The sequence below is a fragment of the Polistes canadensis genome, unplaced genomic scaffold, assembly GCF_001313835.1.
Source record: "Polistes canadensis isolate GaletaPanama2010 unplaced genomic scaffold, ASM131383v1 scaffold_48, whole genome shotgun sequence".
NCBI classification, from domain to species: Eukaryota; Metazoa; Arthropoda; class Insecta; order Hymenoptera; family Vespidae; genus Polistes; species Polistes canadensis.
In genome coordinates, this window is record NW_014569595.1 from 778,324 (window position 1) to 795,146 (window position 16,823).

Consider the following 16,823-nt stretch of genomic DNA (forward strand, 5'->3'; position numbering starts at 1 on the left):
ATTTTTAAATTATATATGTATATAATTTATATATATTTTATTAAGCATAATGCACATACTTTCATATAAAATAAATTTTTACTAGAAAAGTTAAAATTTTCTATATACTATAATCCCTACTATTGCATGTTTTTTATTTTATTTTGTATTTTTTTCTATTCACAATCAATTATATATTCTATTCAACATACAAAATAGAAATACTTTACAAATGAATATATGATCCCTTATTAAAAAAATATCCACATTTGTAATTTACTGAGGCACAATTTTTCTATTTAAATATTTTACCATGTTTTAACTTTCCTTGTTATAAACAGAAAAGATTCCTACGCTAACAGAGATCTTATTAGTTTACATTAGTAATGATATCATTTTGGCATAATGTAATTATAATTAAATTTTTAATGGCAAGTTTATCTTTTTTTTTTATCTAGAGACAATTAATAAATTGTCTTGCCCATTTATCACTGTAAATACTGGACTATCGAGATAGTTTTTATAGTTTAACAACTCATTATCTTCACTGGAAGAACTAATATTTGAGTTGCTTAATTGTTTTGTCCGTGCAGGCGGTAACAAAAATAATAAAGATATAGCGATTATCATATGCCATATGCTATGGATGTACTGTAATCAAATAAATTGATTATTTATAAAATTTATTTAAATAAAATCATGAAATTAATTATGTTTACGTACTTGGTAATTCGCTTCTGTCTCAATCATAGAAAAAAGCAGAAAACCTACTCCTGCTAATAATGAGCCTATTAATAACTTTGATAATTTATTAGGTCTTCTCCAACTTTTTATACGGTAACTACGATATGTATATGTTCCAACCTACAAGATTTATATTATAAATAAAAATGTATCATTACAGTATTTACAATTAGATATGTACTAATTGACTTACTGGTATTATGATACCTATTGTCAAGGGTATTGATATACTAATAAAACTTGTTCTATTAGATTGCACTTCAAATGCAATTAGAAGAACACCAAACATATTACATAAGGATACTAAATGAATAGGTAATTCTGCCATGGCCACAAGTGTTACCCAAAAAGCCAATATGCTTGAAAAAAAGTCGCAATACTGTAATACCTACATAATTATGTAGGAAAAAACAAAGTTAATTTATTTCTATAACCTATTATTTCGGCAAATAATAATATATAGTTAAAAATAAACTTACTTCAAATTTAGTAATACAATAATTTGTGGTATGTTGATCACAGGCATGATAAAGAGCAGAAGATAACATGGTAGATAAGTAAATCAATCCTTCTGTATAAAATTCTCGTTTTATAGCTATATATATAGCTGGTATAAAGAATCCATTACTTAATGTTAACATTAATATTCTTGTAGTAGCAGAAGTTCCAGAATTTGTTATAATCATATCGGTACAACCCCATCCCTTATATCCTAAAAAAACGCGTGATAGATAATTATTAATTTATATTTTTAAAATAAATATAAATTTCTTTTGCATATTTGACTTTTTGGGATAAAGCAGTGTTACCTTCATAACAGTCACAAGCTGTATAGGCAAGAAGATCTCTATGAATTTCTTGGCAAATCCCATGACGACCGCACGAATTTTTACCAGGAAATACGCATTGTCTTATATGAACATTCAACGATACTAAAATTTCTTCCATTTCACAATTTACAGGATGGCTATAAATAGAATTATTTAAACATAAAATGATTATACTACAAATATGTATATTTATACAAACATATACAAAATAAGATCTTACTTATTTAAGTAACATGTTGCTTGTAAAGAAATATACCATATGTCCGGTTGTGGATATGGTATTAATATACTTCCATCGTGTTTATCCGACGAAGACAAATTCATAAATAGTTTTTCATCTTCACATATAATTTTATTTTCTAATATATTAGATGCATGACCTTTTTGAATGCAAACTGTTACAACAATTAATTGTTTTGTCATCGTCTATTAAAAGTAATGATAATGTTTAATTACATAATTTATATATAAGTATGACTTCCAATAATTTTAACGATATCAAAGTTTCTTACCTCATACATTTCTAAATGAATATTAATGTCAAGAGTACCTCCGATATCTACAAAAGGTAAAATATTAAACTGCGTTATTATCGGATATGAGTCCGTTAAAGCCAACCACGGAGTTAACCATTCTTTTCCCTAGAAAAAAAATGATATATACAAATAACATAGTATAATTATTGTATTGTATAAATCTTTTACCCGTATACATTATTTAAATTAAAAGCATACTTGCAATAAATAACTCGTAGAAAATATTTTAGAATGTTTAACTCTGACAAGTTGATATCTTGGGAAACATTTGTCCTCCGGATTAGAATTTTCTTTTTGTACGTAAAACTGATTTGTGCGTAGATCCATCAGATTATAAAATGAACTTCTGTTATGGTTCCAAACAACGGTTTGATTTTGTTTTATATTTGTTCCAGATATTTGTGTAAATTTTTCGGTAATCAATGAATACTGTTCTACATTTTGTTTTTCCATTAGTTTAATAGGACATTCTAAAACAATAAGTTTCATTTTATAGAATAGAATTATATTCAACATTCAGTTCATTCTTAATTAATTACAGAGGATTTACCTGAAACACTAACTTTGATGTTAAATTCTATAATACTATCTGAGATAATTAATAAGTAATAATAACTATCTTCGTATGGGGAAGATATAGTAAACAAATAAGAATCTAGCATAGTCAAATTTCCAATATTGTTTGGAGGAGTATTATTAAATATTGGTAAAACACGACCTTGTAAGGCTATATTTTTAATACAAGGTTTACGTATATTGCGTAAAGAATGTACAGTAGAATTACACCCCCAAATGTAGACACGTAAAGTTGATATTCCAGATGGTACATATATTCTAAAAAATATCTACATAAATAATTTTCCAATTTTAATCATGCTATAATTATTCATTATGTACATACACTCACTTGTAATAAGAAGACGTTTCTTTAGTTTTTAATGTAGCTTGATAACCAACAGGTACATTTTCTATAGCGCTTGCTTCTACCCATAAAGCTATAGAACCTATGCTATAATGACATTTATGAAAAAGGCCCTAAAATATGAAATTAAATATTTTATAATATTATTATCTTTTTTTTTAGGGATAATGAATAAAAACTTATGAACATACTTGTTGTTGAACTTTTTTATCCCAAGGAGATAAATATGCGGCAACAAACCAATCACCAGCTTGTGGTCCGTAAACAGGTACAACAGCTACACTTTTGGGCTCAAAATAAGTATTAGTTGAAATGACCAGTGTATCGTTATTAAGCGGATACATATTTGTTGGAAATGTTGTCATATTATCAATTAGGAGGACAGGATAACTACCCCATCTCAAGTGTCTATAAAATATTATTAAAACTTTAATCATATCCTAAAGTAAATTAAATAAAATATTCTTATTAGAAAGGCACTAACATATGCACCTTCCTTTGTGGACAATTTGGTTGATCCGTAAATGCTGCAAACTGCCATGTTGCTCTGAGGACTTCCTTTGGTACATTAAAATGAAACATTGCTACGTCTGAATAACTTTTAAAGGGTTGAAGTATACTTTCTTGACTTGCTTCTGGTATTATACATAATGTACCTAAATGTTCAATTAAATTATAATCAATTAATATAATCTTCTATATATCATACATAGTTTATATTAAAATTAATGTTTAATGACTTTGGAAATTAACATACCTGGAAGGAAAGATAGTAAATATATTTGGAAAAAGAATGAAAAATAAAAGGAACGTTGCATTGAAAAAACAAATTTTTCAAACATGACAGTCATTGTATAAACGTCGATTGTAATAAGTATTGTTAATGTTTAATGAAACATATGTAAAACAAAGAGTAAAGATTTTATTATAAATATTTTGTAAACTTAACATATTTATAAACTTGTAGGTGTTCTTAGGTAAAGTTAGGTAGGTTTCCTAGGGACATTGATGCTCTCCTTAGTGATTTAATCTTTATCAGAAAAAAACATTTCTATGATTATTTTGTCACGATGATTACCGCGTGTAGATCGAATGCGTTTTTCTTGGGGTTAAAAGACTATTTTTTTAATAATAAATATTTCCGTTAAAGTATAAATAAACAATCATCATAAAATTCCTTATCGCTGCGTACATAACATTTTAATTGAAATCCAGCATTTGCCGCCTATTCAGTTCGATTTATCTCGATATTTTCATATTTTTGTAAAAAATAATATCATTTTACTTATAAATATACTCTTATATTTGCTGTTACTCAATATGTATACTTATAATCAATGATAAATTATATTTTAGAAAAGATCATTAATATTTAGAATTAATAAAAGTGACTTCATCGATCAAAGATATTTATACATATATAATTATAATAAATTAAAATATATTTTAGATTTCGACCTCTTCTTCAGCAGCTGGTAAAATAACATTAGTGAACGCAAGAGGCTTTGGTTTGTCTTTTTTGCAAAGTAAAACTTGTACCTTGCCAGAAATTCTATTAGTTAATTTAGCATCAACAGTTATCGGGATTGGTATACCGCTGAGTAATAAAGGCAAGTTGACAACACGTGGATCAACTTCGGTATTTTCTCCTCTACAAACAATAAACAATCCATTATCGGATAATCCATCTGAGATATTGGTGATCAATATTTGAATTTGATAATTGGGTCCTAAACCAAGGACATTAGCCTCCAAGGAAATTGGATCAAGTCCAGTATTTTCACAACCAGTTAAAAGATCAACAGCGTTTTTGGCGATGATTAAACGTAGTCGTAAAAATCCTTGCTGAAAAGTATTATGAATTTTTTTGGCTTCCGATCTTTCTCTTATTGTTTGTTCAACAAAAAGACGAGTCTTTTTCGGTATAACAAATTTGGTTATGCTGTTTGGTGTTACAGAAAACATTGTATTATGTATACTAAAATCAGCAGTTCGTTTTAATATTTTTACACAGAGACCACCATTGATTGTTACCATAGCCATTGTTCGTTCTTCTTGTCCCATTCGTCCATACTGTAAATCATTCTCTTTCTCAATAAAATCCAATTAATAACAGTATTGTATACAATATAGTAGATAAAAATATACCTTTATTGCAGACACAGGTTCCATCGTTTTAATCGTGTCAACATGGTGTTTACCATCGTATATCCGTACACCATATCCAACCGTACTGACAGCCAGCAAAGAAAGTCCACTTTGTGGTACCGGCAAACTTACCATGTCTAAAATAATACCTGGTACATTGATGCTCCATACTTTAACACCCTATAAAAATAATATGTATGATTATACATATTTTTCATTGCTACATATTTTTCTTTTCTAATTTTTACCTTTTTTGAAAATCCTAATAACGTTCCATCCATAATAGCGACTGCTGCACCATCACCACTGAGAACAGAAACGGCAATGATCGGAGCTTCAAGTTTTTCCCAGAGTTTAACAGGACTTCCTCTTCGTATCGCTCCAATATTTCCATCTCTACCAATTACCATAATTCGACCATCGCCTGCCCATAAACCAGTAGTTGCAAAAGATACAGGTGGCCACTTTAAGAGGTGTTTATCCATGACGGTAAATGCTCTAAAGGTGCAAAGAAAAAAAAAGAAAAAATACAAATGATTCTGATGAAAGAAATTAAGATGCATTTTTTTTACCTTGGATCCAATACAAAAATCTCTTTATTTTCTGTACCTATAATAAGGCAACTACAAGCAGGATCATTCCAGGAATCTTTTCTGATAACACCGAGTGCAGTAACAGTATTATTTTTAATCAGAGGAACTCTTCTGTATTGTTCTGCAAAACTCATACGTAAATTCACATCCATCGTCAAAAATTTTAATGTACGTGGAGATATCGCAGTTGCACCGAGTTCTTTCAACAATGAATCTAGATCATCAGCCAATGTTAATACATTTAATTCTTCGTCGAGACCAGCCTTGTGCCATATCTGAAGGAAGCTCAGATGTATATATATATCGTGCAATGCAAATAATATTAATTATACATTAAAAGTATACACGTATATTATTTTTAATCTTAGACACACTTCTCGCTCTTTAGGATGGGCTTCGAGGTGTGGTAAACAATATTTAAAGAATGGTCTCAAATTCTTAAAAATATAAACACTAGAACTAGCTCCTGCTGCTAATACAGCTGATCTGGGTTCACCGTTTTCTGTATAAAATCCAGTAACTCCACAGGGTGCATCCATCATATTATGCTCTGTTACTTGATCACTACCCTTGTAAACACGTATCTAAAGATAATATCCAATTACTTATTATGAACAGAGAAGAAGAGAGTCGTAATATCAAAAGGGTTGATATTTGAAATAAATACCTTTGCCGAATTAGCATTAATGGATCCTAAATCAGTGGATATAAGACGCGCATCTCCATCACCGATTACATCAAGCATATCAACGCCACCAGGAAGAGTATAAATTTTAGCACTTGGTTCCCAAATTGCTTCTAACCACCTGCTTGTTCCAAGGCCACCACCTGAATTATGATCTGCCCTGAAAATAATAGATTTTTTAAATATATGAATTAGATATAAGAGATTGATTTATTCTTACCTTAATCCGTGCATCTTGAAATTTAATCAAATATATTTTGTAAATGTTTACTCAAAATTAAATGATTAAAATATATACATATGTTTATATAATCTCAATACTTTTCATAATGTTAAAAGCAAGTAATAGCGTTTATCACGTGCTATGTTTGGCTATTCGTATCCATGGGAATCTTTTACTAATACATGGTAGATTATTAAGATAGATCAGTGGACATGCGCCCTTTAATATATTGTTTCAATATTTATAATACCTTCAAAGGTATATAAATAATTGAATTAAAAAATGCAGTAGTAAGCACTTTCAAAGTATAAAAATTAAAATTACAATTTTTTACAGCACAATAAATGATAATGTAAAAACTATAAAATGTCATTTGAAGGATTCAAATAATCTTATTCAATAGATTTTAATTCAATATTCATATGTTAAAATAATTGTAGTAGTAATTGTAGTTGATCTATGTATATCGAAATATTGTTTTTCTTAAATGTCATGTTTATTTTCCTTCTTAGTTGATCAGTTACGAATCAACCTTCAGAATTTTAATTAACAACGCGTACGGCAAATATTATTGAAAATTACGTTGTAATGGGGATTCGTCTCTTCTTTCGAAAAGTTTTCTTTTAAATATTACTTTTAATTGACAATGGAAGCAGAAACGCCTGTTTCTTATTATAGATTTAAATCAAGACCAACGAATAGACAATTGTGGCCCAAAAATAAAAAAGAAGATAAATTGTTCAAAAATTTGATTGATTGTGTTAATATAATATTAGATCCATGGGATAAAATAGATTCTCCGCAGTTTATAGACTTTTTTGATTTACCTGAAATATCTGATGAATTTTTTGGTATACGATTATCTATGCCTTTATTATTATTAATTATAACTTCATTGTTAATTAAATTATCTTTCTCATTTGTGGTCCAAAATAATTTGATATTTATTTTTATTATAAATATTTCTTTATGTTAAAAGAAACGAAAAAAGACGACAAACCATTGAAGCATAATCCAGAAGCACAAAAACTTCCTCAAACGAGTGATTGTAATGATCGCAATGAATTAATTAAGTAATCATTACTTTTGCTCATTTTTATCTTATAAAACTTACGAACAAAATTTAATTTATAAATTTTCTCTCTTTCAGATTATTAGACAATCTTTCTTTGAAGAAAGAAAATAAACAATTGGATGTAAATATTAATAAGGATAAAGAGAAAAAAAATTTGACAAAACAAGTATTAATTAAATAAATTTATTTTTAATTTAATTTTAATTTTAATTTTTTAGAAAATAAATAAATTATTATTATTATTATTATTATTATTATTCGAATTATATTTCAGTGTATCAAAGTGAAACAGGAAACAACTACGACAACAAATGAAAATAAAAAAAATATATCACAGAAAGTGGATAACGCTGTACAGCCTTTCAATTTTGATTTACGAAATAAATGCAAACAACAACAACAAAAGGTAGAATACATTTTTTATATTATATTTTATATATATGTTTATCGTTTCAAAAAATTCTTTTCTAATAATTATAATTGTTTATTTAAAATTTATTACCAAAGAATGTAAAAGAAGATAAAGAGTTACATGTGTTTCAAGCAAAACCTGTAGCTAGATCTATTAAAACAGCTGTAAAATCAAAGTCTGATCATACAATTGATGGAAAATCGAAAAATTCAAATAAAATAAATACCGAAAAATCTACCAAAAAATCTACAGAGGTATGTTATATCCGTTACAATAGATAACATTATTTCTCTCTCTCTATAATTATTTAAAACGTAATATTTTTACTTTATTTGCATGCTTTTACTGTATGTATAATTTTGTTTGTCACAAAAAAGATTTGGAAAAAGCCGCCATTCTTACCGCGTCCTGTTAAAAAAATTTTGAAAATCTCCAAAAGTCCGCGTCTTTTAACAGCAATTCGAGCTAAAGAAAGAAAACGTTTTGAGGAAAAGTTAAAAGAGAAGGAAAAGGAAATGGAGATCCTCAAATCTTTGGTAACTTTTCTTTGATGTTGTATATCTTAAACATTCATTTAACATAATTATACATTTATTACAAGAAATGACAATTAATCGCCAAATGCGATTAGTTTTAGTTTTTAAAAAGATAATTATAACAAACACTTTTGTATTATTCATACATATGTATTTATATATATACTTCATTCGCGTGTGTATCATCTTTTAAATATATATATTTACATAGAATTGTTTTAATTGACAGGCTGCTATAACAGAGAAGAAATTGGAGAAGAAAGAAATGACTCGTTTGAGAAAGCAAACTGTTCATAACGCTCAACCCATTCCCAAATATATTTCTTGTTTGCGTCAAATTGATAAACGTCCTTTTACTGAACCACTTAGTCCATTTAATCATAAACGCCAACGGCGCATTTAATTATCAATTTTTTTCAATTCTTTTTTCCGCGTAATAAAAGAAAACTGATAACAAGCATTCGTTCGAAGCCTTTGTTTCAATTTTTTAACATATTTTCTTCCTATTGTAATTTACTTTATTAGGTTCGATATAATAGAATGTTCTTTTTATTGCCGTTAACGTTACTTTAAAAAAGGGACAACTTTATAGTTAACTTTGTAGAAATACTATTCGTATGTAAATATATATTAAAAAAAAAAAAATACAGAAAATAAAAATCACTAATTAATATATTTTTGGCACATTTTAAAAATAGTTCAGTGTAAATTTTCTCTTTGTTAGAGACGTGATTATCGATTGTTGAGGATTTATTAACAAATCTGATGACTTGAATGATTTAAAAATTGTAATCGTATCAATACAGTATTTAATAATCTTCTTACCAACAACTACTTTCGTACTATGTATATTTCTTATTTTATTTTTATTATCAATATAATTACTTATCAAATTAAAATGACGAACGAAAATTGTTGCTTTAATTATTTATTTCTAGATATTAATGTATTTCAATTTTCTCATTTCATTAATATTATAATAAAAAACTAATTAAGTAAGTACGTTCTTCAAAGAAATTATTAAATTAATTATGTACTCGTTTTATAAATGAACGATTTGTTCTCTATATAGTTGGAATCATAAATTAATAGTCTCCAATTCTCATGCATTTATCGCTAAAATTTGTTTTGTGGTCGAAGAGAAAGAGAGAAAGAGAGAAAGAGAAAGAGAGAGAAAGTATTTGTCCTTTTTATTTAACACATTGATCGCCATGCATAAATCGAATGTTTTTCTTATGAGACCAAAATTCATGCTGTAGCGCAAATTGGAAACTTATTTAAACTAAGGGGTCCTCACGGAAACATAGCTGCCATCATCCAGGCTTGAGTTAATTGTAAGTGTGATCAACATGTTAAATATATTTAGCGCTATTAACAAAATTATATATATATATAAGTCTTTTGATCTAATAAATCTTTTTTATCAGATTAAATAACATTATTATCTTACAGTTAGTTAAAAAAATATAAATTCAAGGATTGGAGAAATTGTAACATTTATAAAGTTAAGTTTTGTTGTTTTAACATATATCTGAAGATTACTATATCGTTAAATAAGAACGACATATACAGGCAGGGTCTTTCACCTAACTAGACCACTAGACTTGTTAATATCTCGCTTATTTTGTTCGATAGAAAAAAATGTCAGAGGGAAAAAATATTCTGTTTGAAGGCGCCAATGCGGTTATGGGCCGAATTTTTTTCTTAAGATTATTTTTCTCGAGATTTCAACGTCATCGTTTTTTTTTTTTTAAATGAGACTGCATATTTTTACTACAATATTCTTATAAAAAAGCGAAAAAAAAAACGAATCCAACTATTTGCAATATGTTAATATTCAGGTGACCTTTACCGAGAAAATTGTGAAATGTTTATTAGGAACTTCAGTACGCGTTCGGAGGACGGTAAATGAAGAAACAAATGCAAATCAACGTGTAAGACACTCCCAAGCAAAAAATCTTTTCACGTACAAGAGACAACGGCGTCTTCGAATAGAATATTTTTTTCTATCATACGAAATAAATGAAATATTTTAGGTGGTCGCGTTAGGCGAAAGACCCGGTATGTATATATATGCATATACCTGAACTTTCTCTATGTAAGATTAATAATGTGTGTATGTGTGTGTGTGTGTGTTTGAAAAATATAAATAATATAAAATGGTACTATAATCATATCTAATGCATCACTAACGTAAATTAATACTGTCTTCGTTGCAGATATGTCAGAACATTAATAAATTTTTTCTTTTTAATTTTCTCTCAGGTGACACATTCTTTTTATAAAGAAATCTATTTACCCTATTTTAAATATATATCATGTGAATGAATAAATTTATTAGAGAATGAAAAATAAATGGTATAGAGATCAAAAAGATAAATAGATCTATATGCACTTTCTTATTACCTGCATGCGATAATATATATATATATATATATCTATGCACGTATGCATACGTAATATGTATTTGTGTATGGTGTGTATGTATTATCATCGTGCGCGTACATTTTCGTAAACATGTAAATCACATAAAGAATATAGGAAGCCCAATGAATGTTGACGAAAGATAAACATATAAATAACAGTCTTATTAACTACATGAACACAGCCAATGACACATTAATTAGATAAGATCATAGTTCCATATAGTTCACAATGAATGTAACATGTGAATCAATAATATTATTTTTTGTGATTTCTTACTGCAAATATTAAATCAAGACTGTTCATTTGTTTTTACCTATTGTTCCACAAAGTGATTTAATTACTATCTAAGTAAAGTAATGCAGAGGTTGGCGATGGTGGTAATGATGAAGAGGGAGGCCGTGCTATAAGAATTTCTGGTTCGCTACAATGAAATTGACATACTGTACTGGAAGTACTTAATGTTGATTCCGATAGCATTCCCCTTCCTTTTCCTTTTTTTATTATTTTACCACTATCCCTATTTGTTTCTGCCAAATCTTCAGATTTTTTTTTACGGAAACAAAATAATAACTTTCTTCCCCTAAAATTTGTAACATCAATCTGTGATTGTAAAGTAAAATTGTTTTAGCATTATTTTATTAATATATTTAAAATGTTACCTTGGGTATTGAAATTGTGCAAAGTGCGATGATGGACCGATAACTGCTAACATTGGGCATAAAAATAATGTTGCATAAATCCAACTTATTCCCATTACAAGTAATAGAAATACACCAATCTGTATATATGCTAATACATCAGAGGGTAACATGAGAGCACCAGCAATTCCACTTGTTAATGCTGCCATCAATGTTGGACCACCCATTTGATTTAGTGTCGCTTTAACTTTATCCTTTCTTTGTTCCGAGTTGCATGCTCGATAACTCACAGCATAATGTAAACTGAAATCCACTGCCAAACCTTGATAGAAACAAAATCTTATTATATGTCTTTTTATGTATATTTATTTAATTAATATGTATAATTAACATTACCTATGGCAGTAGATACTGCAACACTTTCCAGGACATTAAGTTTCCAACCAAGAAGAATTAAAGCAGCAACAGTAACTATAATAGCAGCACCAATAGTTATAATTGCATACATACTAACTAAAGGATTCAGTGTCACAAATGCTAATACTGCAAGTGCTAAAATCAACGAGACGATCATAGCCCAAATAGTACCCTCATGCAATGTACGTTGTAATTCGTAAAATTCCAATTCACTAACGAACCATCCTCCTTGCATGGCTGGAGGTGCTGTTTTTAATTGTTTTTGCATCCAAGTTTCAACCTAAAAATATATATACATTATTAAAAGTCTTCTTAAATTTAATATTTAATTTAAAACTTACTTGATTATAGAATTGATCCATATCAGAATACGAAAGACTATAGTTATATATACTATTATATTCTATAACTAATGCCTTTATTTTAGGCACTGGTAACTTTAAAGATCCCGTTGCATTTGTTCCTTGCGATGGAATTTGTACTGGTTTTTTCAAGAATTTCAGACCTGCATAGACAGGACCACCTCGATGCCACAAATAAGAAGGGGTGTCATAAAGATGTGCAGCAGCTTCTGCTGCGCATTTTCTTAATACCTTTGGTTTATAAGGAAAAGTACTTTTCTTACAACATGGTGAATAATTATTATATTTGTTTATAGGATCTTCACAATGTCTTTCCATCCACTTTTTTAATGATTCAATAAAACAATTATGAAGAAGTGCTCCTAATGTACTTCGATAAAAAGGCTGAAGTCTTAGATTATAGCAGAACTGTTGTAACCATAATTGAGATTTTGGATGAGACACGTCAAAAGAGTCATCCAATTCTAGCTTACCCTTTTTATCAGGATTTAGATAATCACCATTATCAATTGGTTTTATACCCCAAACGAATCGCATTGGTAACGCTTCACCATCATCGATCTATAAATTCATAATGTTTGCGTTATTATACAAATGATTATATGTATTATATATTATCTATTTATAAATATTATCTATTATTACCATTTCACGTTTTTCAAACAAGAATTGTCGAGAATAAATTAAGTCATATTGTTCAAAAGGATGAGAACTTTCAAACAATTGAAAGTCAGGAGTATCTGGTAATTGTAATCCTGGATTATAAAAAACTACTATACAACAGGCTATAGCTAAAGCACCCAAACTCATAAGCCAAAACCATCTTAAACCAATTGCTATTTTGGTGAGAAAGGTACTAAATGTAAGAGCTATTTTGTCTGCAAATAATCGCACGGGACGAATTATTTTTCTTGTAATAAAACTTGCAGGCGACAAAGTAGTTATTCGACAACGTTCTGATACTACTACGCATGCCGGTAGCCACGTGATCATTAAAAAGAAATTAGCGATCACGGTCATCCCTGAAAACAAACTATATACACACGCACAATTATTGATTTCAGACATATACGTTAAATAATGTATTTATGATTTATCAATGTAAAGATTTCCTTACCTAAAACAATTAATGGCAGTGACATTACTGACAATGGATGCAAAAAATGCTACTGCTGTTGTTAATGAAGTAACAAACATAGATGGTATTGCATGCTTCATGGTTTCTTGTACTAATCTTGGTAATCCATCGTTAGAAAGCTTTTGTTGTTTACAACATTCCCAAACCTTGCAATATATAAATGCATCATCTGCACCAATTCCTTAAAAAATAATAATATTTACCACACAATTATGAGATATTTAACTTTTTATGTAGAATTAAAAATATTAAAAAAACAACTTACCGACAGCGACTACAATTGCAAGCAAATTCATAAATGGGAAAAATTTAATTTGCAGAACAAGAGTATATACTGCATATGAAATACCAAGACTAAAAAGTACTGCAAAGAATGTAGCAATAGTTAACAATAGAGATCCAGTGTACATCCAAATGCATAAGGTTACAAAGCCGAATCCTGTTAGAACCAAACTGAAATTTGATACCAAAAGACGATCAAATAATGTACTCTTTAATCCCAATTGCATGCCTTGTACTTTAAACTTTCCATAACTTAGTCCATTATTGTTTAACTCTTTATAGAAATCTAAACTGGCTGAACTGGCTGCCATTGGGAGAAATAACATCGCAGATTGCAATCCTAAATGCGACTTGTTCAAAAATTGATGTTTCTGTAAAGAAATATTTAATTCATTAGAAAATTATTATTTCTAATTGGGTGTGAGATATAATTAAAAAAAAATTAATTCTTACATCATTTGAAATAAAATTAAAATCTAAAAGATAATGTAATAGATGATAAACTGCGTTATGCTGATAACATTCGGCTCGTACACGTTTCTGACAATTAGGATCTTCCGCACATTTAAAAGTTAATTCTAAATTATAATAATAATAAGCACATCTTCTTAACAAAGCTTCTACCCGAATGAGATCATTCTCGGTCACTCCCAAACAGGAACTCCGATTAGACAACAATGCAACATAATTAGCAGGTGACCAACTTCTGCAACACTTATTATTACTCTTGATACCATTATGTTCCTCTTGAACTTGACACAATGAAGTAAAATGAGGATTTGCTCTAAGTGCTGCATCAATATGACACTGAGCTAATACACCTTCCATGGTCCATAAACTTTTCTCTTCTGTATCCGTGCTACCAATAACTACACGAGCATAATCAGGGCTCGGTAAATTACAGAAAAAGTTTTCGCTGTCTAAATTATTATGACTTTTGTCATATTCTATGATGTTAAATTGATTTTTACTTCTTAACTCTGACAATTCTTTCCATTCATCTTTGTTATTATCATTACTTGTATCTTTTTCCGTTTCATTTGTAGTTGCCATGTATTTTTTCCCTTTTTTTCTGCTCATACTTTTAGGCTTTTTTCTAAGAATACCTTGACTTGCCCAACTATAATTTTGCGAAATAGAGTCAGTCTGTAAGAAATAATGTTTATTTTGTTACACTTTGAACAAAAAATTAGGTGATTTAGAATTTGTGTCACAACTTTTTAATAAAGCTTTAAATGACTTGTTCGTATAACATTTTTTTCTTATTTTTATGCACAAAATACACTGACACTATTTGGCCAGTTAAACCTCTGGCATCTTGTATATATATACATATACATATTGTGATATTTCTTTAGAAAGGAAATAAAATAATAGAATTACCTGTCGTTTCACTTGTTCTAAATAATAATTAAACTCAAAAGGATTATCAGTGAATTCTCCTCTAGGCTTTGTTGCTTCCATTAAATTTTGCCATGCTGTCAGTCTTTGCGCTAATATAGTACCCCGCGCTTCAAAACCCTTGAAATAATAAACGCGTATATAATATCAGTAATAAATATAATATATGTATATATATATTTCTAAACGTAATATGCATATATAAAATTTATAATACTCACCAATTGAGGGTCAGAAAAGTCTGGTAGACTTTGAATAGTACGTGGAGCTATTAAACACGTACAAGAAAATAGAAATACTGTCAATAGAATAACGCATGGATGATGTGCAACAATGCGAGAAAACCACCACGCTTCCATTTTTGATCCGTTTAATGCCTTACATTGATATTATAATTTAAAAATCAAAATAAGCATAGTGTAATAATAAAAAAGTCTTGATAAAACACCATTCAAACACATTGCACTTTACAGTACAAATCTGTTACAATTACTTTCAATTAAATTATTGTCAAAATATAATTTAGTATTGATAACACTGTTTAACGTTTTAACATGAATGTAATTTACATCAAAATCATAATTTTCTTTAAATAACACATACATCTTCAATACTTTTAAATGTTAAATGTGTCATGTATGAATCTTATGTTTGCCTAATTGCACTTTGTTGACTCCATTTAAGACGAATCTACCTTTTGACATGTGCAAATAGTATTTTAATATTTAAATATGCACATTTCTAATCGATATTTTTGTACTTACATCGATTACAATACAAATAAAATCGTATTACAATACACTATATATATATATATATTATTATATATACATGTATTTTAACTATACCCACACAATTATTTTCTAGAATCATTGAAAAAGTAACATTGTTGCTCTATGTCAAACGGTGGCACATGTGTTTACAATCGGTAAGAGTGGTACGATTCGATATTTTGTCCGAAAAGTTAATTGCTGAAATGGTAACGTTCGTAAATTGTGCGTCTCGTTTTTCCCTATTTCTCTCTCTCTCTCTCTCTCTCTCGCTCCTTCTATTCCCCCACTCCTTTCAACATTTATTTTCTCTTTATTGTACGTAATTTATAATATATGATTTATTATGTGATTTATTTCAATTTATTATAATTTATTTTTATAAAAGTATCGATTTTATTTACCAAATTAAACATAAAATATGGCAAAATAATAATAGATTACATGAAAGTGATTGGTGTATGCACATTTTTGAATAAATACATTTTAATATAATAATACATGTATATTGAAGTGATTAAAACAAAGAATATTATTTTTTAGACACGTATTATATCTTTTGGCTGCAATATTTTCTTTATTATTATTTGATATAAATTACAAATTAATTTAAATATTTTCCTTCTTCTGTTTACAATTTATCATTTTCCATCATTACAAATAGCATATTTTCATTCAGTTCATTATCCTAATTTGTTTAATAAA

General features: G+C 28.4%; 3 protein-coding genes across 8 annotated transcripts; 1 reads left to right on the plus strand and 2 right to left on the minus strand.

Annotated features, from left to right (window-relative positions):
- Positions 1-203: 203 nt before the first annotated feature.
- On the minus strand, positions 204-3,973 carry LOC106785329 (transmembrane protein 8B-like). Of its 3 annotated transcripts, none has more exons than XM_014745696.1 (13): positions 3,769-3,971; positions 3,496-3,667; positions 3,203-3,419; positions 2,997-3,124; positions 2,640-2,923; positions 2,288-2,559; positions 2,066-2,194; positions 1,774-1,979; positions 1,533-1,690; positions 1,203-1,435; positions 917-1,111; positions 703-843; positions 204-630 (listed from the first exon to the last, which is right to left on the minus strand). In XM_014745696.1, exons 1-13 carry the CDS (start codon positions 3,860-3,862, stop codon positions 430-432), a joined length of 2,430 nt encoding a protein of 809 aa, XP_014601182.1. In that variant the 5' UTR covers positions 3,863-3,971; the 3' UTR covers positions 204-429. The 3 variants fall into 3 exon arrangements, with proteins under 3 accessions (XP_014601182.1, XP_014601184.1, XP_014601183.1); XM_014745697.1 differs by having other exon boundaries at positions 436-619; positions 3,769-3,973; XM_014745698.1 differs by lacking the exon at positions 3,769-3,971 and having other exon boundaries at positions 3,504-3,663.
- A 223-nt stretch (positions 3,974-4,196) lies between these two features.
- Positions 4,197-16,382, minus strand: LOC106785331 (protein dispatched-like). Its single transcript, XM_014745704.1, has 15 exons — positions 15,570-16,382; positions 15,331-15,468; positions 14,401-15,093; positions 13,931-14,318; positions 13,645-13,846; positions 13,173-13,560; positions 12,507-13,088; positions 12,145-12,445; positions 11,770-12,070; positions 6,420-6,597; positions 6,127-6,336; positions 5,732-6,027; positions 5,408-5,657; positions 5,160-5,339; positions 4,197-5,084 (listed from the first exon to the last, which is right to left on the minus strand). The coding sequence occupies exons 1-15, from the start codon at positions 15,705-15,707 to the stop codon at positions 4,458-4,460; spliced, it is 4,872 nt and encodes a 1,623-aa protein (XP_014601190.1). The 5' UTR covers positions 15,708-16,382; the 3' UTR covers positions 4,197-4,457.
- LOC106785330 (targeting protein for Xklp2-like) lies at positions 7,134-11,446 on the plus strand. 4 transcript variants are annotated; one of them, XM_014745699.1, is made up of 7 exons: positions 7,134-7,511; positions 7,640-7,733; positions 7,811-7,901; positions 8,010-8,141; positions 8,243-8,401; positions 8,525-8,683; positions 8,913-11,446. In XM_014745699.1, the coding sequence occupies exons 1-7, from the start codon at positions 7,307-7,309 to the stop codon at positions 9,084-9,086; spliced, it is 1,014 nt and encodes a 337-aa protein (XP_014601185.1). In that variant the 5' UTR covers positions 7,134-7,306; the 3' UTR covers positions 9,087-11,446. The 4 variants fall into 4 exon arrangements, with proteins under 4 accessions (XP_014601185.1, XP_014601187.1, XP_014601189.1 ...); XM_014745701.1 differs by having other exon boundaries at positions 8,010-8,134; positions 8,239-8,401; XM_014745703.1 differs by having other exon boundaries at positions 8,604-8,683; positions 8,913-9,092.
- Positions 16,383-16,823: the final 441 nt, after the last annotated feature.

Bases quoted from the DNA above. Each gene is read 5' to 3' on its own strand.
- LOC106785329 (XM_014745696.1), bottom strand. From the start codon at position 3,862: ATGACTGTCATGTTTGAAAAATTTGTTTTTTCAATGCAACGTTCCTTT. The intron at 2,924-2,996 runs GTGAGTGTATGT...GATATTTTTTAG, and splicing joins GAAACGTCTTCTTATTACAA to AATATATGTACCATCTGGAA. The intron at 631-702 runs GTACGTAAACAT...ATTTGATTACAG, and splicing joins AGACAGAAGCGAATTACCAA to TACATCCATAGCATATGGCA.
- LOC106785330 (XM_014745699.1), top strand. From the start codon at position 7,307: ATGGAAGCAGAAACGCCTGTTTCTTATTATAGATTTAAATCAAGACCA. The intron at 7,902-8,009 runs GTATTAATTAAA...ATTATATTTCAG, and splicing joins AAAAAAATTTGACAAAACAA to TGTATCAAAGTGAAACAGGA. The intron at 8,684-8,912 runs GTAACTTTTCTT...TTTAATTGACAG, and splicing joins TGGAGATCCTCAAATCTTTG to GCTGCTATAACAGAGAAGAA.
- LOC106785331 (XM_014745704.1), bottom strand. From the start codon at position 15,707: ATGGAAGCGTGGTGGTTTTCTCGCATTGTTGCACATCATCCATGCGTT. The intron at 13,847-13,930 runs GTAAGTTGTTTT...TTATTTTTTAAG, and splicing joins TGCAATTGTAGTCGCTGTCG to GAATTGGTGCAGATGATGCA. The intron at 13,089-13,172 runs GTAATAATAGAT...ATGAATTTATAG, and splicing joins TGTTTGAAAAACGTGAAATG to ATCGATGATGGTGAAGCGTT.